General features: G+C 29.7%; 9 protein-coding genes across 12 annotated transcripts; 4 read left to right on the top strand and 5 right to left on the bottom strand.

Annotated features, from left to right (window-relative positions):
* Positions 1–100: 100 nt before the first annotated feature.
* On the bottom strand, positions 101–2,107 carry LOC126870645 (DNA replication complex GINS protein SLD5). 3 transcript variants are annotated; one of them, XM_050628553.1, is made up of 2 exons: positions 536–2,107; positions 101–436 (listed from the first exon to the last, which is right to left on the bottom strand). In XM_050628553.1, exons 1-2 carry the CDS (start codon positions 801–803, stop codon positions 147–149), a joined length of 558 nt encoding a protein of 185 aa, XP_050484510.1. In that variant the 5' UTR covers positions 804–2,107; the 3' UTR covers positions 101–146. The 3 variants fall into 3 exon arrangements, with proteins under 3 accessions (XP_050484510.1, XP_050484509.1, XP_050484508.1); XM_050628552.1 differs by having other exon boundaries at positions 101–522; positions 604–2,107; XM_050628551.1 differs by having other exon boundaries at positions 101–863; positions 934–2,107.
* Positions 2,108–2,250: 143 nt separating this feature from the next.
* Positions 2,251–4,845, top strand: LOC126870635 (rhodopsin, long-wavelength). Its single transcript, XM_050628542.1, has 6 exons — positions 2,251–2,414; positions 2,704–3,035; positions 3,207–3,454; positions 3,550–3,808; positions 3,891–4,057; positions 4,127–4,845. The coding sequence occupies exons 2-6, from the start codon at positions 2,712–2,714 to the stop codon at positions 4,260–4,262; spliced, it is 1,134 nt and encodes a 377-aa protein (XP_050484499.1). The 5' UTR covers positions 2,251–2,414; positions 2,704–2,711; the 3' UTR covers positions 4,263–4,845.
* Positions 4,675–6,813, bottom strand: LOC126870633 (rhodopsin-like). The gene is made up of 8 exons (XM_050628540.1): positions 6,538–6,813; positions 6,224–6,462; positions 6,044–6,150; positions 5,851–5,957; positions 5,616–5,763; positions 5,428–5,538; positions 5,190–5,356; positions 4,675–5,096 (listed from the first exon to the last, which is right to left on the bottom strand). The coding sequence occupies exons 1-8, from the start codon at positions 6,711–6,713 to the stop codon at positions 4,982–4,984; spliced, it is 1,170 nt and encodes a 389-aa protein (XP_050484497.1). The 5' UTR covers positions 6,714–6,813; the 3' UTR covers positions 4,675–4,981.
* A 279-nt stretch (positions 6,814–7,092) lies between these two features.
* LOC126870646 (COMM domain-containing protein 2) lies at positions 7,093–8,316 on the bottom strand. The gene is made up of 5 exons (XM_050628554.1): positions 8,000–8,316; positions 7,856–7,933; positions 7,692–7,774; positions 7,440–7,613; positions 7,093–7,359 (listed from the first exon to the last, which is right to left on the bottom strand). The coding sequence occupies exons 1-5, from the start codon at positions 8,064–8,066 to the stop codon at positions 7,153–7,155; spliced, it is 609 nt and encodes a 202-aa protein (XP_050484511.1). The 5' UTR covers positions 8,067–8,316; the 3' UTR covers positions 7,093–7,152.
* A 133-nt stretch (positions 8,317–8,449) lies between these two features.
* On the bottom strand, positions 8,450–9,581 carry LOC126870652 (prefoldin subunit 6). The gene is made up of 4 exons (XM_050628560.1): positions 9,356–9,581; positions 9,073–9,142; positions 8,779–8,974; positions 8,450–8,712 (listed from the first exon to the last, which is right to left on the bottom strand). The coding sequence occupies exons 1-4, from the start codon at positions 9,356–9,358 to the stop codon at positions 8,583–8,585; spliced, it is 399 nt and encodes a 132-aa protein (XP_050484517.1). The 5' UTR covers positions 9,359–9,581; the 3' UTR covers positions 8,450–8,582.
* A 1,167-nt stretch (positions 9,582–10,748) lies between these two features.
* LOC126870620 (splicing factor 3A subunit 3) lies at positions 10,749–12,598 on the top strand. Its single transcript, XM_050628498.1, has 2 exons — positions 10,749–11,119; positions 11,178–12,598. Exons 1-2 carry the CDS (start codon positions 10,907–10,909, stop codon positions 12,468–12,470), a joined length of 1,506 nt encoding a protein of 501 aa, XP_050484455.1. The 5' UTR covers positions 10,749–10,906; the 3' UTR covers positions 12,471–12,598.
* A 313-nt stretch (positions 12,599–12,911) lies between these two features.
* Positions 12,912–16,872, top strand: LOC126870623 (serine/threonine-protein kinase grp). Its single transcript, XM_050628505.1, has 8 exons — positions 12,912–13,304; positions 13,383–13,532; positions 13,684–13,907; positions 13,990–14,310; positions 14,603–14,806; positions 16,015–16,262; positions 16,379–16,513; positions 16,604–16,872. The coding sequence occupies exons 2-8, from the start codon at positions 13,471–13,473 to the stop codon at positions 16,820–16,822; spliced, it is 1,413 nt and encodes a 470-aa protein (XP_050484462.1). The 5' UTR covers positions 12,912–13,304; positions 13,383–13,470; the 3' UTR covers positions 16,823–16,872.
* A 17-nt stretch (positions 16,873–16,889) lies between these two features.
* LOC126870618 (glucose dehydrogenase [FAD, quinone]-like) lies at positions 16,890–19,784 on the top strand. 2 transcript variants are annotated; one of them, XM_050628496.1, is made up of 11 exons: positions 16,890–17,292; positions 17,450–17,649; positions 17,724–17,835; positions 17,902–18,036; positions 18,094–18,209; positions 18,274–18,441; positions 18,524–18,677; positions 18,768–18,910; positions 18,987–19,164; positions 19,238–19,442; positions 19,514–19,784. In XM_050628496.1, exons 1-11 carry the CDS (start codon positions 17,139–17,141, stop codon positions 19,704–19,706), a joined length of 1,758 nt encoding a protein of 585 aa, XP_050484453.1. In that variant the 5' UTR covers positions 16,890–17,138; the 3' UTR covers positions 19,707–19,784. The 2 variants fall into 2 exon arrangements, with proteins under 2 accessions (XP_050484453.1, XP_050484452.1); XM_050628495.1 differs by having other exon boundaries at positions 16,892–17,292; positions 18,750–18,910.
* Positions 19,785–19,835: 51 nt separating this feature from the next.
* Positions 19,836–21,806, bottom strand: LOC126870649 (splicing regulator RBM11). Its single transcript, XM_050628556.1, has 2 exons — positions 21,577–21,806; positions 19,836–20,474 (listed from the first exon to the last, which is right to left on the bottom strand). Exons 1-2 carry the CDS (start codon positions 21,658–21,660, stop codon positions 19,971–19,973), a joined length of 588 nt encoding a protein of 195 aa, XP_050484513.1. The 5' UTR covers positions 21,661–21,806; the 3' UTR covers positions 19,836–19,970.
* Positions 21,807–21,818: the final 12 nt, after the last annotated feature.

Below are 21,818 nucleotides of genomic sequence, written 5' to 3'. Positions count from 1 at the left end.
TTTTCTATAATTTTTTGTAACAAATTAATTACACAGATCTATTCTAATATATTAATTTTGTATACTGTAAATAATAAGACTTCATTATATAACGACTATAAAAAGTATTAGATTTCTTTATTCACACTATTAAATTGTATAAGATATTAGATTAATTTAACAGCACCAGTTTTAACTAAATCAGCTACAGCACTATATTGTATAATATGTTGGGAGCCTGGTTCAAGATCTATTTCTTCGTCCATTGAACCAGGAAGTAAGATTCCATTAATTCTATCATTAGCCCTTAAAAATACATATGCTTGCATATTAGGTTTTACAGCTAATGTATCAACTTCAAATGTCTGAAAATTTCCAGGCATATGTTGCAAAGCAACTGTTTTAAAAAGTGTTTCGATACTTGCAAGAAACTCTTTCGCAAATTGTAGCTCTGCAACTGATAAGTAACAATCCTCAGAAGATCTGTTAGCTTCTTGAGAAAGTATGTGAATGGTATATTTCTCAATTTTCTCTAATCGAGCCCTGAGATAATTACTTATCATATATTTAATCCTATCTAATTCCATTCTATGTATCATTAATCTTAGATCTCCTTTGTCTAACCTCTTCATGTTTTCTTCCATATGTGTGATTTGCTGCAGCATACACTCAATCAAATCAGACCGGTGTGGTAAAATCTCAGGAGCGAATTTTTCGTTTAGCCAAGCTTCCTCTATCGCTAATAAAACACTTTGAGCAGTTAGTTCTTCCTCTTCCTGATCACTGTCCTCTGCTATCAATTGTGCTCCTGTATCAACTTCCATGTTTTGTATCGTTTACAAAAAGTTAGCAATCTTATAAACTTTTTAATAAATATACTTTCACTGGAATATTAATTCGTGCTTTAATAATAACTTAATTACTACAATATCGGTTAATCACTGAACAACGTACAAAAAATCATAGTATTAACTTCCAAAATACAGACAAGTTCGATAGCAGGGTTTATCGAAACGCTAAGAGGTTACATTTCTCGAACAGGTGTTCTGTTATTTATATTATATGATTCATATTCTATACAAAATATGTTATATATAGTTTATATTTTTCCACAAATACTCTAAAAGCTACTATATATAATAAAAAATTGTAATAAAAATTAATAAAAAAAAAATTAAATATTGTTATTTATTATACATAAAATTAAGACCATTTGTCCATATATAGACATATATTACAAATACATATGTACGAAAATACAACTGAATGCAAGAAGGATTTTTTCTTATCTTATACGTGTTTTTTCTTCAAAGAACTGTATGATACTGATTTGTTCATCAAATCATCAATTCGTTTCTAAGTCGATTGTCATTTTATGGATAATATAAACTGTTCTGCCAGCGCGCATGTTATCGTTTTAAATTCAGCGAGTCATAAATAACTTAGCCCTAAGAATGGGAAGATTAAATTACCTATGTATTATGCACCATGTGACTGAATTCGATATTTCTCATTATTTAAACTTGAACCGCGAAATGTATTTTTAAATTTGAAATAGATACATATGTACATGAATGAATGATTATATAATAATTATTATTTTTTAGATTATTTCTATATTTCGATTTAAGTACTATGAAAGAACGTGAATGATATTACGTAATCATGATATATATGGATTTATGAAGAAGTTAATTTCTGAGAAAACCACATAAGGGTGGTTTCTCGAAGAATATGACTATCCAAGTTAATGAAAAAGAAGAAGAGTACATTACATACGCTATTATAATAAGCTTCTTATAGCATGAAACCATATTAAAGTTTAAATCTACATAAAACTTATATAGATATCGAAATCACGAGTTTACTAATATATTCGCTTAATTATTGTATCTCATTCTTCGAATCGATGGAATAGACGAAGACGAAAGAACGAACAAGAGTCTCTCGTTTTTTTCTTTGAATGTATGTCAAACAACTAAGAATGCAGGCGGATATTACTGTAGGGATTATGGTTCGAAGTTAAATATAAAAGATGTAGAAGGGTATCAAAAGGATATGGCGATTCTTCGTGTTCTATTCCTACTTTAGCGTTGTAAGGTTTCTGTGTGTGGCACTAAAGATACACCAAAGGTATTCTTAAATCCTCGTTAACTTAATAAAGTCCTTCTTAAGACTGTTTACCGTCTTAGATCGTAACAACATATAGAAAACTAAACGTAAGGGTACATATGGCAGGGTCGAAGTAAGAAATCGGTTCATATTTAAACGAAAGTCGAACGGCGGTGACACGAGCCGCATCCAACAGTGGACCTAACAGCCTACCTACAACCTTCTGTTAAATTTCAAAAACCTATCGCGGTCAACCGAAATCGAACTGAGACGTGTACTTGGATTAGTTCGTTCTACCACGATTTTCTCCAAGTAGCCTAAAGGTGAGAAACGGAAACGGAGTGATGGTGTTTCGTTCATTTCAAGTGTTCTCGGAAAGTCTGTGCATTAAAATTTTCTGATAATGTTACATAACTTATTTATAGTGATGATAGAACCCAGACTTGGGCAAATTTGATTTGAAACGATAAGTCTATTGTACTTTATCTACTGTTGAACATTTTGTATTTTGAACTATTCATTCGAACTATTTGAATGTTTAAATAATCAAAAGGAAAGAAGGAGGAAAGAAAGAAAGCACAAAGTCTTAAGGGAGTGTTTGAACATTTACAGATTCAAGGATGATTTCTGCTTTGGGACCCAGTTATGAGGCATACGCATATGGAGCCCAAAGGTTTGCAAATCAAACGGTGGTTGACAAGGTTCCACCTGATATGCTCCATTTAATCGACGCCCACTGGTATCAGTTTCCACCACTAAATCCGATGTGGCACGCAATCCTTGGATTTGTAATAGGTCTGCTTGGTTTCATCTCGGTTTCGGGAAATGGCATGGTCGTCTATATATTCCTTTCGACAAAGAGTCTTCGCACGCCAAGTAATTTGTTTGTAATCAACCTTGCTATCAGCGATTTCCTTATGATGTTCTGCATGTCTCCACCTATGGTGCGTAAAAAAGCAATTTTTATTTTTCCGATCCTTCAAATAATTCCAATCGAAAAGTGATATCTCAACTGTATAGTATCAACTAACTGTATAGTATACTGTATCACCATTAGAAATATTATCTCAACTCAAGCATATGGAATAAATTTGATATAATTTGTTGTTTAACAGGTGATCAATTGCTATTATGAGACATGGGTACTTGGGCCTCTCTTCTGTCAAATCTACGCAATGTTGGGCTCCTTGTTCGGATGTGGCTCCATATGGACGATGACGATGATTGCATTCGATAGGTACAACGTGATCGTCAAAGGTTTATCTGGTAAGCCATTGACCATTAACGGAGCTCTCCTTCGTATACTGGGGATATGGTTGTTCTCCCTGATTTGGACTATCGCACCTATGTTTGGCTGGAATAGGTAATTCGGTTGATCGCGATAATATTTTGATAAGTGTTATTAATATTTCATTCGAGGATTGATTACGAGTAACGAAACTTGATTCTGTTTTTTAGATATGTACCAGAAGGTAACATGACCGCGTGTGGCACTGATTACTTCAGCAAAGATATAGTATCCGTCTCCTACATCCTATTATATAGCATCTGGGTTTACTTCTTCCCGCTGTTCCTCATCATTTGGAGTTACTGGTATATTATCCAGGCGGTAGCTGCCCACGAGAAGAATATGCGCGAACAAGCCAAAAAGATGAACGTAGCTTCTCTGCGATCATCTGAAAATCAAAGTACTAGTGCCGAGTGTAAATTGGCAAAAGTATGTAATAAATTTCTAATGTAATGAATATTTTATTTTAAACTTTCTTTACTTATAACGGGATATTTTATAATGATTCTAGGTTGCCCTTATGACAATCTCCTTATGGTTCATGGCTTGGACCCCGTATCTGGTCATCAACTGGTCTGGCATCTTCAGTCTCGTTAAGATCAGTCCGCTTTACACAATTTGGGGTTCTCTATTTGCCAAAGCCAATGCAGTTTACAATCCGATCGTTTATGGAATTAGGTAGTTATATTTATATAAGTTTAAATCAATATAAAATTAAACTTTTCTTTTCCTTTTCCTCTCTTCCAGCCACCCGAAATACCGAGCTGCGCTGTTTGCAAGATTCCCATCATTGGCATGCGCCGCCGAACCAGCACCCACAGACGCTACATCTACTGTTTCTGGTACAACTACTGTTGCAGACAACGAAAAATCAAATGCATAAAACAATAATATATGCCATGGCTGCACCTTACTTATATTCGAACTGTGACACGGTCAATCAGAAGAATATAGATTAAAATATACCTAACTAGGTAAGAAGAACACCAAATTTTATTACAGACACGATTTGTAAATATTAACACCTGATATGACATTAAGAAATATTTTTTATCGATAACAAAACTATCAATGTGGTCAATTAGACATTCAAAATTAAAACAGTTTAAATCGAATATGTTCGAACATTCAAAAGTATAGCCTAATGGCCAGCACATCTAATTCGGTAAGGAACAACGCCAGTATACAAAGTCATTGTATACGCGACATTAAATGATCAATATTTGAATCGCCTGTGATTGAATGCGTGATGCGCATCTCACCACAATGCGGATCATTTTACATCAATTCATAGGTATGATTTTAATTTTGTACATTTATTGCGTAACAATATACATGGTCACTTTGGTACACCAGGTAACAGCTCTATGTTTACTAGATTAGTAAGCACATCACATTCACCATGAAACATGAAGGGAACATCTGTACCTTAATTTTATAAAAGCAAATAAATTCTGCAAGCAACTGTATCTATAAATTTCATTATTTCCTTTAAAAGTGCGAGCACCTCCTTCTTAAATCAATTTTCGGATAATATTTAATTTACAAAACATTCTATGTATTTACAATAAAATAAAATAACATTCAAGTTTTCGATTCATTTTATGAGTTTCCACCAGCTTCTGAAGTTTTCTCCCCTCCAGCGGTTTGTTCTTCCGTTGAGCCACATACTAAGAACGGTAGTTTTTCCTTTAACGCGGCTCTGTATTTTGGATGACTATATGGTATATTTATAAAATAGATCGTTAGCATTATTTTTTATTCATTGTTTTTTGTTAAGGTGGCATTAATGTATTCGTAAAATACATACCTAATTCCATAAACGATCGGATTATATATTGCATTCGCTTTCGCGAAGAGAGAACCCCATATTGTGAAAAGGGGTGTGATCAGAGATCGATTAAATATTCCAATGTAATTGATCACAAGATATGGTGTCCATGCCATAAACCATAGCGATATTGTCGTTAGTGCTACCTAAAAAATATATTTATATTTCATAAAATTAAAATTAACGCTTTAATTAAGTTAAATACACAATGCGGTACCTTTGCTAATTTTGCTTCAGCACTAGCACCTTGATTTTCTCCAGATCGTAAAGAAGCGACATTCATTTTTTTTGCTTGTTCTTTCATCGCTTTCTCATGTGCTGCAACAGCCTATAAAATGATAATGAATGTATTACAGTTACACATATATAACTAATAATTAACATAATTTCAAAATACATACTTACTGAAACAATAAAATAATAGCTATAAATAATGGTGAATAATGGAGTGTAATAGACAAAAAAAGAATAAACTAATATATACGACTTGGAGACCCAATCTTGTGTAAGGTAATCTGTTCCACATGCTGTCATATTACCCTCTGGAACATATCTGATTGATAAGTACGGTATATTAATAATTAAGCATACTCACTAGTTTACATATATAGGAGATACATTTTCATAATCAAGATATTACCTATTCCACCCTACTAAAGGTAAGATTGTCCATATTAAACCAAAAGACCATATACCCAAAATTTGAATTATGGATCTTTTGATGGTAAGAGGTGTTCCGGACATCCCCTAAGAATATTCCACTTTCTTATCATATTATTCTTATTGTAATTATTAACATACCTATTTATATATGTGTACATGTGCATGTATACCTTCACTATAACATTATATCTATCTAAAGCAATAGCTGTCATGGTCCATATAGAAGCGCATCCACATAATGATCCAACCATTGCATAAATATCACACATTAAGGGGCCTAAATAAAAGTTTTAAAACATAAAGTTTTGTAAAATTAAGTTTTCCGAAATTATATGATAAAAATTTCTTACCAAGAACCCATGTTTCATAAAAGCAGCAAATTACCATAGGTGGACACATGAAACCCATCATAATGAAATCGGAAAAAGCAAGATTTACCACAAGAAGATTACTTGGTGTTCTTAGAGATGGTGTCATTATAAATACATAAACCACTACACCATTACCACACCATCCCATAATACCTAATACTATCATAACTAAACCTAAGACTTTATGCCATAATGGGTTCAACGGAGGAAACCGATACCTATATTTCAAAATTTAATAAAATAATATCAACATGGACTTCATTGCTATTAAAAATAACAAATGTGCTAATTACCAATATGTATCAATTAAATGTAACATCTCCTCAGGCACTTTACTAACAACTGTTTGATTATTGAAACGCATTATTTGCCTTGCAAAATGTGGTTCTGTAGTAGTTGTTAAAATGGAAATATTTGGAGGCATGGCTCCAATGAAACAAGGAGTTGTTGCATTGAATGTATACATCATAAACTGATTTTACAAACTGAATTTAAATTCACACTAAAATATAATTTTGCGTAACATATTTCTTTTAACTGTTCACATACTACAACTGCAACTACAAGTAGACTACTCTTCTTTTATATGCTTGATATGGTAAGATCCAATAAAGTCATCCAATAAAATATTCAAATGAATTTATGTATAGCCTTAATAAATGCATTTATATTGCTCTTACAAAGGATAGTATGATGTATGAACATTACCGTCATTTTAAATTTAGGGTAATCTAATCAAAGTGAAACTTTACATATGCTCTTAAGTGTAAATTGGAATAATCAATATAGATTCAGTTAATACATGATGTCTTATTATAATATACAGCTAAAAAAAAGTGACTTAAATATATTCTATGTATATAATTTATATATTTTATTACATAAAATATGATTATATTACAAAGTCATCATTTTATTGCTCTTGAAAGTCTACGAATGTGTTGACTGTAACCTTCTTGAAGAGCCTCTTCTAATTGTTGTGTTATGTGTGATAAATTAACAGGGTCAGTTTGAAGTAATACATGCTCAATGTTTTCATCCTTGCCAGGATCCTTTATAGATAAATCCAAAGTAATGAGAGGAGCAACTTGTTTCAATAATGCTCTTGAAGCAATCTATGAAAAAATACATTACATATAATATAAAAATATGATATATTAAAGATGCAAAGTTCAAGGATGAAATAATATAATACCTGGACTTCAAATCTCCATTCCATATCATGGTATTCTGGCAACTTAAATCCAATATCTCTGAGTGTATCCAATATTTCATCTTTTTTAACATTATATAATTTACTTAATATAACTTCTTGTTGTTCAGAGAAACCTAAAGATATTATTGAATCTCTAAAGTCCTCAGAATTTAGCTGGAAAAGTTGAATATTAGTTAAATAATATTTTATAAATTAAGAGAAATACAAATAGATTAATAAAATTTATGTTACCTTATATCTACAACTCTCTATTAATAAATTAACAAGTCCTTCCACTGAATTCTTAATTACACTTACTTCAACATCCAATTTCTCTGGAAAAAACAATTAAATTTTTAACACTAGACTTTCTTTTTAATTATTTTATATAAATAAGTAAAAATGTGTTTACTTACGAGCTGCTGCGTTATATAATTTAATATTTGGCCCTTTTTGCAAATAATCTAGTGCTAATTTGCAAAAATCTTGTAAAACTGGAAAAGATACGTAATTATTATTTTATAATGAAGTAAATCAGCAATAAAAATAATTTTACATACCTTGCGGTGTATATCCTATAAGAAGTAATACATGTTTTTTATGATCCGGTTTTAATGTTAATAACATTATTTTATTTTATTAAAAATAATACTATATAACTATTTACGTTAAATTTGATATGTGAATGACGGAGTTGTCAATCGCAAAACTTGCAAGCGATAGAAGAATCGCCATATTTACGAATGTAGAACGTACACTATGTTTGTATTCTTGGGATATAAAAAGTACTGAATTTTTCATTCATATCTGTTCATATTAAAAATATGTTATAAATTTTGTCTATAATAAATTTTGCAATATATATAGGAATATACCTCGTCGAATAAGTATTCAATATAAACACAAGTAAAGTTAGGTTAAATAATTTTAATATTTCTTTAACATCATTACAATATTATTTTCAAGCTTTATAATAATTGTAAACACAGTTGTATAAATAAATAAATGTAAAAGCTTTACAAGAAATTTATTAACAAATTTAATCAGAAATAGGAATAGTGACATTTATGGTTATATGATCTTTTTTCTTTTGTGATATTGACATAACAAGCGACAACATATAATTTTTTTTCATGTATAAAATTATGCTTTAGGTTGAGAGAGGGATGCTTTCACTTGAGCTTGTTGAAACATCTGTTGATATTTCTCCAATGTTTCACGATGTGTATCTTGTTTCTTATCTAATGTCGTTATTAATTCTTCCACTCTTTTCCTAAAATTATAAAATAATTATTCTTGATCTTATATATATATGATATTCTTATATCTGGTCACTTACAATTCAGAAGAGATATATTCCATTCGTTTAGCAACGTTTTGTTTTGCTTCTTCTACATCTTGTTTAATGAGAACAGGTCCAATTAATTTGAAAACATCATCCTCTGATTTCAAAAGATCTAATTCTTTTTTTACGGCAATATTCTCATTTAATTGTCCATCCAGCTGTTGTCTTTGATTCAATGCTTTGTGGTAATCTGATACAAACAGAATCTATGTGTAACAGGATATTTATTAATTATAATTACACGATATATCACATAAAATATGATATATGTACAGAAATTAAGAATACCTTTTTGAACCTGTTTGTACTTGTCTATTTCTGTTTTTAAATTTTTTTGAATTTCTTCCGTCATATTTGTCTGGAAAAGAAATATATTAAGAACAATAAAGAAATGTTATACGATAATGAGGTTAGGTTACATAAAGCACAAATATCCCATTATATTTCAAATATTAAATACATTTTACTACAAAAAAAAAAAAAAGAAATAAATGAACACAATTTTTTGGATATACAGGTTGCAAATTACAATTGTTTTAAATCTTAATTTCCTATTTTAAATGTATCGTACCATTTCGAGGTAGTAATATTCTATAACCTGTTTTCTGACTAACTATGCGACAAATATTTGCTAATAAAGGATAAAAGAAATAAGAAATTTTATATATAGACAGATATTCTTTCTAATTAAATTTCTTTAATCTATTTTGTTTCAACTCTTCCACTAATTTAAATGCGTACTGCCATATGACACATGCATAAACACAATCCTAGGGATGTACAAATTAGGAATAAAAATCGACTATATGAAGTTATTTAATAACATTTAGATTACCATACGAATTAGCTTTATTAGAAATGATATAATTTTTTATGTTTAAAAAATAGAAAATTTCTATAAAACACGAAAAAATTAAGAAAATGGAGAAATGCAATTTATCGATCTCTCGGAAACCTAATTTAAAATTTAAGATCCGAGTAATGAAATTTTAAACTTCATAAAAAATAAATAATCTTTTCCTTTCTTAAAAAAAACAGCGTGATTATTATAATTATTAAACAAGTTTTTTTTTCAAAGATGTAAGAGAGAATGTAATTTTAATATCTGATTTGATGAAATTTGATATTTATATGATTAAAGAATTGATATGAATTTAAAAAAAATGCCAACAAAATATAATAAACAAAGTCCATTTTATGTGAGGTGGATACAACATTATCTTATATCTTCCAGTTTCAAGTATATTTTTTCAATTATATTATTTATTTATAATTATATAATATATTATATTATATATTTTATGTTTGTTTGGCCTTTCCAAGATTTTCGCAAATTTGGTGCGGTTACAGCCCATAAAATGCTGAAGCACTCTGTTCGCGTAACAACTTCAAACAATTCGAAAACTAACTCGATGTTTAAATGAAGAAATACATAATGAGAAAGATTAACTTGAACAAAAATTTATATTTAAAACTGATTATATTTAAAATTGAATATTTATAGTAAGTAATGAAATTTATTTAGATTTTGAGCTCAGCATGTCGGTTCTAAAGATTCAACAATTCTAACGATTCTCACTTTTTGGGGTCGCAGAGTAGTCCATTTACCTTCTCGAATTTACATGACAATCTACGATTTATTTTTTATCCAATAAGACAAATTCTTATTAACTAGTGCTAATAAACATTAATTTGATTGGAGTTTACAATATTAGAAGGAGAGCGATTCATACCTTGGCAATTTTTTCCTATGGTAACGAAAGTAAATACGAAATTTGAGAGTGAATGCAGCTGTTACTGATAAATAATTTTAACATGTAATAAATAAATTTGTTAAATAACTTTTGTTCGGTGCCTCGGCTGCGCTGCTGTACAGTTAAATTCGCAGCACTAGAATTTACCTTATTATCATACAAAATATTCACGATAGAGGGAGCCACATGCCAAAACCAGTTCATAACACTATATAGTCTTCTATAATGGTCGCTAGATGGTAACACAGTTAATAGTATACATTATTCACCATGATATGATGTCTATATTGAATTGTACTATAATTTGTATGTAATCGACAATTGTTGAGAAAGAAATTGGAAACGTTGTTTGCATAGGACTCGAAAAAATGGAAACAATATTAGAACAACAACGACGTTATCATGAAGAAAGAGAAAGATTAATGGACGCGATGGTCAAAGAAATGCTTTACAAAAAGCCTGGACATAGAGAAAGTATAAATTCGGAACATCGGTTAAAAATGCTGCTCGATCAGTACATGGATAGTACATCACATTTGCAAGATTTGTATGAAGATAAAGATGGACAAAGAAAAGAAGAAGTAAGTTAGATATCTTATAATTTATTTACAATCTAATAATCAAATTTTTATTACTTAGGTGCAAGCACTTTCTGGGCCAAATGAGTTTTCCGAATTTTACTCAAGATTGAAATCTATAAAAGAATTCTATCGTCGACATCCTAATGAAATAAGTATTCCAATGTCTGTGGAATTTGAAGAACTAGCCAAAATGAGGGAAAACCCAACAGAGGAACTTTCAAATCTTGTTGAATTTACAGATGAAGAAGGTTATGGGAAATATCTTGATCTCCATGAATGTTATGAAAAATATATCAACCTTAAAGGCATAGAAAAAATAGATTATATTACATATCTATCCACTTTCGATCATTTATTTGACATACCAAGAGAAAGGAAAAATGCTGAATATCAAAAATATGTGGAGTCTCTGTTAGAATATCTAACTGATTATTTAAGTAGAGTTAGACCTTTACTTGACATAAGTGCAGAGTTGGAAGAAGCAAATAACGAGTTTGAAACACAATGGGAGAACAATACATTTCCAGGATGGCCGAAGGAAACTGGTAGTGCTTTAACTCATGTAGGGGCTCATTTAGAACTTTCTGCCTTTTCTTCATGGGAGGAACTTGCATCTCTTGGCTTAGACAGATTAAAGTCTGCATTAATGGCTTTGGGTTTAAAGTGTGGCGGTACATTGGAAGAGAGAGCTCAAAGGCTTTTTAGTACGAAAGGTGAAGCATCTTTGGATCCAAATTTATTAGCTAAAAATAACAGAAATAGAAAGTCTGGAAAAGGAAGAAATTCTGAGAAACAAAAAGAGATTGCACATTTTGAAGCACAGGTTTACAAACTTGCAGAATTGGTATCAACTCAACGTGTAGCCACAAAAGAAAATGTTCAGAGAAAACAAGCTAGAACAGAAGGTGAGAGAGGAGATTCCGATGCTGAAGCTAGTGCTAGTGAGTCAGAAGAAGAAGATGACAATGAAGTACCTTATAATCCTAAAAACCTCCCACTTGGTTGGGATGGTAAACCTATACCATATTGGTTATACAAATTACATGGCTTGAATATTAGTTATAATTGTGAAATATGTGGGAATTTTACATATAAAGGACCAAAAGCTTTCCAAAGACACTTTGCAGAGTGGAGGCATGCACATGGTATGCGTTGCCTTGGTATTCCAAATACCGCACATTTTGCTAATGTGACACAAATAGAAGATGCTTTAGCTCTATGGGAAAAATTAAAAGCTCAGAAACAAGCAGAACGTTGGCAACCAGAACAAGAAGAAGAATTTGAAGATTCTCTTGGAAATGTTGTTAATCGTAAAACGTATGAGGATCTAAAAAGACAAGGTCTGTTATAACCATATTTTATCGTATTACAATGCTCCATACACACGCATTTCTATTGTATATTTGTTACATGTCTATTTTAATTCACACTATTTTATTTGTAATATTATGTATATTAAAGACGATTTAATAAATATATTTATAAAAACTCAAAGAAACGCATTTTTGAGCTACATATTTATTATTAGTAAAGTTCGATGTACACATGTAATTTATTCATATTAGAATATTTAAACGGAAATATCAATTTAATAAAAACTCATTTTATAATAGTAAAATTAGTAAGAATTGTAAAGATGATTCAAAATTAAATTATCGAAAATATTAAAATATTTTATTATACATTTTTTTCTGAAGTCTTGAAAGCGGTACAATGTATTTAAATTTTAAGCCAAATTCAAATTTTCATTTACTTTTATTACTAATTGTGAAACTTATATTCCTCTATGGTAAAATTATCACAGGGACTTTAAGGTTCTTTACATATTTCTTCGACCAATGGGAATGCAGTAATTTTATACCCAGATATTCTAGAGTACGAGCTTCATCGTTTTAGAGATGAATACCATATTACCCTATAACGTGCTTCGCAACAGTAAGTTTTGCGATCTTAAGAAGAAAATATTTTAATTTACTTTTTCAATCCGTCGTGCGATTATATTATTAGCAAAATTAATAAAGCACGATTAAGAAAAAAAAATTAAGCAATTCTATGAACGTATACTTTTAAATGTAACTTGTTATTATATCACGTTCGGTTCGATCGAAAGCACGATGTTTCATCGGTATGATTAAAACCACGTGCTTCGAGAGACCGACCGTTTTTACAAAAAATGATATATGATGTGAGCATTTTATTGAAACAAAATTACTGTTACGTTATTTTGTGTCAATTATTTTAACAATTATTCTTTTTATGGAAGAGGTAATCACGTTATATGATCTATTTGTGAGGAAATATTAGAGAACAAAGATTTTTGCTATTATCGTAAAGAGGCATGCTGAGGCAGAATGACGGAGTTTGTAGATGGTTGGATATTTGGACACACTCTAGGAGAAGGGGCTTTTGGCGAGTAAGTTCCTATATTTTAAATTTATACAAAAATAATTCTCGTTTCACATTAATAAAAAGTTTTTGTTTTAAAAAATTAAATATTTATTTTATTAAAACTATTCTTACTACTAAAAATTGTTACTACCACTAAATTTTATTTTTATTTTCAGAGTAAAATTGGTTATAAATAAGACTACAGGTGAGGCTGTTGCTATGAAGATGGTAGATTTAGAAAAGCATCCAGATGCTCATCAAACTGTTCGTAAAGAAACTACAATTCACCGTATGCTCTCTAATCCTAACATTATACAGTATTTTGGAAAGCGTAGTGAACCTACTATGGAATATATATTTTTAGAATATGCATCAGGTGGAGAGCTTTTTGATAGAATTGGTAAAATATCATATTGTTTATGTGAAACAAAATTCCAAAAATTTCAATACTGTTAATGAAACTTTCTTTTAATTTAAAATAGAACCGGATATTGGTATGCCAATTTGGGAAGCACAAAAGTATTTCAAACAATTAATTTCTGCTATAGAGTATCTGCACAGCAAAGGTATTGCACACAGGGACTTGAAACCAGAAAATTTGTTATTAGATGAACATGATAACTTGAAAGTTTCTGATTTTGGTTTGGCAACAATATATCGTTTACAAGGCAAAGAACGTTGTTTAGAAAAGAGATGTGGAACATTACCATATGTTGCTCCAGAAGTATTATTGTGTGCCTATCATGCAGAACCAGCTGATATATGGTCATGTGGTATAATTCTTGTAGCTTTACTGAGTGGAGGTAATCTTTACAGCAAAATTTGTTTTAAAATTTTTATAAAAAACTAATTTTTTCTGAATGGTAAATTTTAGTAGATACCAACATGTAAATATGTCTAATTAACTAACATAACAAGTTCAAAATATTAAATTCTTCAAATGTAATTATAAATACATTATGTAAATTGCTGATATAAACAATAATCCATGATGATTTGTAAAATGCAGACCTCTGTAATTTGTAGTGTAATGGTTTAATTCTAATGCATAACTTACATTTCTTAGTTTTTAACTGGTCCGTATCTGAACTATAGAACTGCCTTGGGATCAGTCCTTGGCAGACTGTCCAGAGTATATGGCATGGAGAGATGGAAAATATATGTCTCTTACACCATGGAAAAAATTGGATAATTCTTCGTTGTCTCTGTTAAAAAATGTTCTTATGCACGCACCAGTAACCAGATATACTATAAAGGATATTAAGCAACATAGATGGTTCGTCAAGAAATTCCAGGAAGGTATGCGTCAATTTGTGCATACACAAAATATTATTTTATTTTATACTATATAACATTTTCTGAAAAGGTCTACTATGGGTATGATCAAACAAATATTTACTTAGTCAGGTACTGAGTGACTCTGAGTACACATTAAATTACTCAAAGCAACTTGGTACCTAACTGAGTGGATATTGAATACAACTTTTGACATAAAAAGTAAGTAGGTAATAGCTTTATTTTTATTATTATTGAACATTAAATATACATGTTGGAGATGAAAGAACATCGGAACCTTTCTTTAGAATGTTCGGAAATACCCAATATCCCAATCCAGATGTTTACGACAACGACATTTAAGCAATAAATGAAGAAATAGTTATGCGGGCACTTTTTGACGATGGGTTTGGGCTCGAGGTGACATAATGAGTCATTGAACGTACTCACGGTCACGGGAGGGACGTGTAATAACGGAAGTAGAAAATAGTTGTGCAGCTCTCCTCAAAAACAGAGATTGACCCAAGGAGTGGGAAAAGGACTATATAAGGGCAATTTCATTTGGATTACGAGTTAGTTAGTTAGTTTGTCGTTGGGCGAATTGTTGATTGAGTTATCGAGAGAGTTATCCGAATCGTGTATTACGTTGACACTCGTCATCCCGTGGGCCGTGGATTCGTTGTCGAACCTGAATTCGTTGTCATCGGCATTTCGACCATCCTATCGCCGCTATTACTTGTAGCCTCTTGTAGTACTCACATTTGTACCGGTAAACATCGGCTATATCCGCGATAGTAAATCTGAGTAAAGGTTCATCGAACGCCCAAAATTCCAACCTTAATCCGACATACAAAATAAAATGCAGTCAGTATTATAATTATTCAAGATAATCAAAGCTTTTGCCTTTACTTTGGTAATACAGCTCTATGATTTTAATTAAGGATCATAAAGCTAGATTACCAAAGCAAAGAGCACTGGCATTATACATCCAAATAAAATATTAACTACTTCCACTGATGTGTATGTGTGTAATATATATACATATATATATACATACATATATATAAGTTCTAGATAAAACAGTATTTTATGTATAGAATTTTTATATATAGGAAGTGAATGTATCGATTTATTTTTCTTTGTATTTTTATAATACAATTTCGAATAGCATATAAATTATAAATAAATATAAAAATGATAGTCAATAAAATTATTAAATTTCTGTATAATAGCTGGAAGTGTAGAAGGATACATTAGACCTGATGAAACAGATTTTGAAAACAGAAGACAAGCAATACAAGATGAAAACTTAACAAGATTCTGTTTATCACAACCTGAATTGCCTGGGGTAGAAAATGCTAATCCAGTAGAAATTAATTTGGAAGAACGACCTGGATTTTCATTCTCGCAACCTGCGCATATAGAAGATTTATTGTTATGCACACAAGTACAAAATAAACAATTTACTCAAACAAGTCAGGTAATGTATCTTTTTGTTAAAATTGCTAATGTATGACTACTTGTATGACTAATGGTATGACTAAAACTACTTCAAGTTTATATTTCATCACCTATAATTTGATTTTACATTTATAGCAAAATACTTTCCAACGATTAGTGCGACGTATGACAAGATTTTTTGTTAAAACAGACCTGGAAACAACTGTAAAACGTTTACTAAATTATTTAAAAAATGAAAATTATACGTGTCGTATTAATAATTTTGGCACAGTAAGTTATAAAATTATCATTTAAATGGAAGTTATGTATTGAGATATCAATTATAAATAATTAATAATTTACATAATTATCTTTTTGCAGATTACTGTAACAGCAAATGATAGAAGAAAGATGCCTTTAGTCTTTAAAGTAAATGTGTTTGAAATGGATGGAAAGATATTAGTTGATTTTCGTTTGTCTAAAGGCTGTGGTCTAGAATTTAAACGAATATTCGTAAAAATTAAATCTTTATTAGAAGAAATCATATTAAAAGGTCCTATTACATGGCCAGTTGCCGTGGCAACTGAATGCATGCCTTAATATTGTATACAATCAAATTTTGTAATAAATTTTCTTATACTCTTTTAAAACTTCTCTTCTTTATCCCGTTTTATATGTTATACAAATTCGTACTTTCTATCGACGTCTATCGCAATCTTGTCACACAATAACGTATTTTCTAATATTAACAATGAAAGATACAAACAAACGAGTTTTATATACATTTTTATGAATTATTGTGTTTTGTATATTTTTGCTTAACAATAATTTTGTTGCTTCATTCCCTCAAAAACTACTCATATCGAGAGAAAACATTCCAAATGTTCCCTAACCTCAATTTTTAAGCGTCATTATAATGTTCTTGTTTTTACACTTTATTATATTTACAATTACTAGTTTAAGTGTATTTATGTTCTCTAACTACCTCAATGTTATATATATTTTTGATATTTATAAACAGTGGTTCTTTAATGACATTCATGACTTTCAATTGTATGATTTTATCATTGGTAAGTAATGTATAAATATATAATATATATTTTTTGTATACGTTTTATACTAAACATTCTAAATATAATCATGTATATATGCATAAAATAAATTAAACGAAAATAAATCTGATCAAAATTGTATCGTACAAGTTAAAATTATAATTTTTAAATTCAGTTGGAGCTGGTACTGCAGGTGCAATTTTAACTAAAAGATTAGCAGAACATGGATATACAATATTATTACTTGAAGCTGGAGGAGTTGCACCACCTTTCTTAGATATTCCATTGTTAGCTCCTCTCATTCAAAACACTCCATATGATTGGCAATACATCACTGTACCACAACAGAATGCTTGCAAGGGTTTAAAGAACAATGTATACTATATAATTAATCATAATATGATATTAAATAAAATATATTATTAAGAATTTATAACAATTATTAATAGCAAAGCAAATGGCCAATGGGTAAAATCCTTGGTGGAACTAGTAGATTAAATTATATGCTCTATGTACGAGGACATCCTTTAGATTATAAGGATTGGTTTCCAGATTTTATTGGTAATTACCAGGGGTTGTTAGTATTTTGCATTTATTATTGTTATTATAGTTTGAAAATATTTTCAGAACCTATTAAAGGAAATGGTGGCCCAATGCATATAACTGATTTAGGATGGAACACTGGTCTTGCCGACATAATTTTAAAAGGATTGCAAGAATTACATCAAGACATTGGCAACATCAATGATAATTTAAAAACTGGTAATTATTAATAAAGAAGTAACAAAAATGTATGATTTTATCGTTTTATTGATTTAGGTTTCATGAAAACACAATTATCTATGGAAAATGGAAAACGGTGGAGTACAGACAAATTATTGTACAAATATCTAAAAACTAAATTGTCCATTATTACTCATGCTCATGTGGAAAAAGTATGTTTAGAATCAAATTTATAATCATTCTAAATTTGGAATTATCAGTATCAATTGTTTTAAGGTATTAATGCAATCAAACAGAGCAATAGGAGTGCAGTTTATTGCATTAAATAAAACATTTAAAGCAATTTCAAAAAAAGGTGTTATTCTGTGTGCTGGTGCGATTGGTACTCCAAAATTATTAATGTTGTCTGGTATTGGACCAAAAAAACACTTGGAGAATTTAAAAGTAAAATTTGTTTATTGAATATTGGTTTTTATATCTTTTCTCGTAATAATATATAATAAATAATAGGCTATGTTATTTTCAGATAAATGTCATTAATGATTTACCAGTTGGTCAACATTTAGTTGATCATGTGCTTACTGGAATTGATCTAATTATGCTTAATACAAGCATAGGTCTTAGTATGGCTAGTACTTTAAATCCGATGTCAGCATTAAATTACTTTTTTTTTGGAAAAGGTAAAATTTATTGAAAATTAAAAGTTTTCAATTGTCACTATTTATATTATATCTTTATGTGTTTTATGTTAGGACCTTGGACATTTTCAGGAGTTGAAGTTTTGGGAACATTTCATAGTTCTACTCAAAAAAATAAATCAGATATACCAGATTTACAAATAATGGTAATGCCACTTGGGCTATCAAGAGATAATGGTGTTGTTTTAAAAGAAGCTATGGGAATTTCCGAAAAAGTATATTACATAAAAATCTACTATTATATAAATTTCTTATAGTACTGATTAATATAACTGAATATTGATTTTATAGGTATATAAAGAATACTTTGCTCCTAATTCATATAAAAACACAATAACAATTGCTCCAGTGTTATTACATCCAAAAAGCAAAGGAGAAATCAAATTGAGTAGTAATAACTCTCTTGACCCACCTTTAATTGATCCAAAATATTTGTCAAATAAAGATGATATTGCAACTCTTATAGATGGTATCATATTTGATTAATTACTGTTACATATATGCTATTTATAATAAGATTACACAGGTATTCAATTTTTCAGGGTTACAATTTGTAAAAAAACTTATTGAAACCAATGCAATGAAAAGTGTTGGTGCAACTATTTATAAAAAACATTACCCTGGTTGTGAAAATGAAATATTTGATAGCACAAAATATTGGGAATGTTACATACAACATTTAACTTTAACTTCATATCATCCTGCCGGTACATGTCGAATAGGTGATGTTGTTGATGAAATGTTTAAGTAAGTTATTCATTTCCCACATAAAATAGTTCTTTACTTTATATAAACGTTATGTAAATTACTTTTTATAGGGTTTACGGTACAAAAAATTTATATGTAGTTGATGCATCTGTATTTCCGGTTTTACCAAGTGGTAATATTAATGCTGCAGTTACAATGATTGCCGAAAAAGCTGCACGTATAATTAAACATAATACAAAAGTTTACATGAGTCATACAGAATGTCATAAATTATATAATTATTACTATATACCTAATGATTAATATATGAGAAATATAATTCTTTTATTGAATACTAATTTTAATCTAATTTAAGTAAATAAAGCTAAATCATAAGAAGTACATTTTATACTGTTGTTTAACATTTAACATCAAGAAAATTCTACTATAAAGTGTATATTACATATTTTTTATTCCAGTAAATTAGACCTAAGATTGTAAAAAATTTTCCATCTTTTTTACAAGCAAATGAAATTTGTTATTATTTGTAAGTAATGAAAGTTATTTTTATGTGTATTTTATGAAATATTAATAAGTACGTCTGCTATTTTTATAACTGTGTTTGGAATAGTGATTGCTATTATGACTGTTACGATTTCTAGTAGAGCTATGGTCCATGTGATGATTACTATGTTTATGTTGATCTCTATGATAAGGATGTGTCCGTTGAGATCTTCTATCATTCTTATGAGAACAATTGTTTGTCTCTTTCATCTGCAAATCTGTGTTTAATATCATATTTGTTCCAAATGAATCTTCTTTTAAATGAGACATATCATTTCCTAAGATCATTTCTTGGCCTAACTGAAGCCAATTATTGAAATTTATAAAATTGTCCTGTGAGTAGTTTATTTGTGGTAATTCTACATTTTTCCGATGACTTATATTAAGAATACGATTAAATAGAGATGTACCATTGAATAGTTCTAAAGCATATAATACAGAATTAACGTGTTTATATGTTACAAATCCAAATGGTCTTTGTTTGCCATTACGATCTTTAGGAATAGTGACGTTTTGTACAGGGCCAGCCTATAAAATTGAAGAAAATACTTTTGTCAAAGATTAAATATAAAAATAGACTATGCAACATAATAGCTTCATCCATTTTTGCAGTTAGATAAACAATCAAAATATACAACGAAATTTCAAAATAATATTCTGGATCCATGCACTTGCTTGGTGTCATAACTCCATTGTCAGTGCAGTTGCATAAAAATGTCAAAAGAGAAAGCTGAATGATTCAAAGAGTCTGTAGAAGTGCAATGGTGCATGTGCAATCAACAATTGTATTATTTTTCTAAATGGAAATGCATATTTTTTTTGTAGATAGATTCCTCTTGTCATTCTATGAAAAAAGTATTAGAATAATATAGTAGAAAACTGATTAGTTAAGATATTTTATATGTAATTTTGTAGCATATCATATGAAAAACAAGGAAAGACGTGACGCAATGCTTCTATTTTTTTTGTCTTACACGTGATAAATTTTGCAAAATTAAAATTAACCATTTGAGTCCTAAGGATCATTGAAAAAACAGGGTCAAAAAATGCCGACAGCGCTTGTCTTGATCGATTGCGAAGAGAAACAAACAGCACGATAGCGCTTGTCAGATTTGTTACTTTAAGAAATAGATCTATATTATTATATATGCGTACTATTAGTTTATAAATATTTCAAGCTTTGTTCAATAAAAATTATTGATAAGATAACAATAAAATACAAAATATCGTAGCGTTCAAATGTACTGGGACTTTTTAACACAAAATCTAAACAACGCGATCGCGCTGTTTGGGACACAAACGGTTAACATATCTAGATAATTAATCATTTTTCCTCCATTGTATTTCAATACTTTTTAACGTAGAATGACGAGAGGAATCTTACGGATGTAACCATTCATCTGACTCCGAGATCTTACTGTAACTGTACTTGTAACAGAGTTATAATATGAAATAGTTGCGTGAAACACTCTATATATAATTTAGACTAATTACGTCGTCACGTAGTATCAAATCACATACTTAAAAGTGTACCAGAAGTTAATATAAAACTATTGCAAATAACCTAGAAATTTGTTGTTATTTACTAAAATATCAAATATTATTGGGAAATGTCTTCTGAATTACAAACCTGTAAAAATAATTCGTATAGAATTTCTTCCGTTACTTTATCGCTTAAATTTCCGCACCAAAGAGTTTTCATATCTTCACTCATATTACTATAATAAGGTAGAAATTGATTAATTAAAATTTATTAAAATTACAAAAATAATTTCAACGATATGTTACGCAGTATGGTGATCGTGTTCTAGTTATAATTCCTATATTTAGCACTATAGAGGGAGTTAATGTATAAACAATATCAACTATGCG

The sequence above is a fragment of the Bombus huntii genome, chromosome 10, assembly GCF_024542735.1.
Source record: "Bombus huntii isolate Logan2020A chromosome 10, iyBomHunt1.1, whole genome shotgun sequence".
Lineage (NCBI taxonomy): Eukaryota > Metazoa > Arthropoda > Insecta > Hymenoptera > Apidae > Bombus > Bombus huntii.
This window is presented reverse-complemented; position numbering and strand designations above follow the sequence as displayed.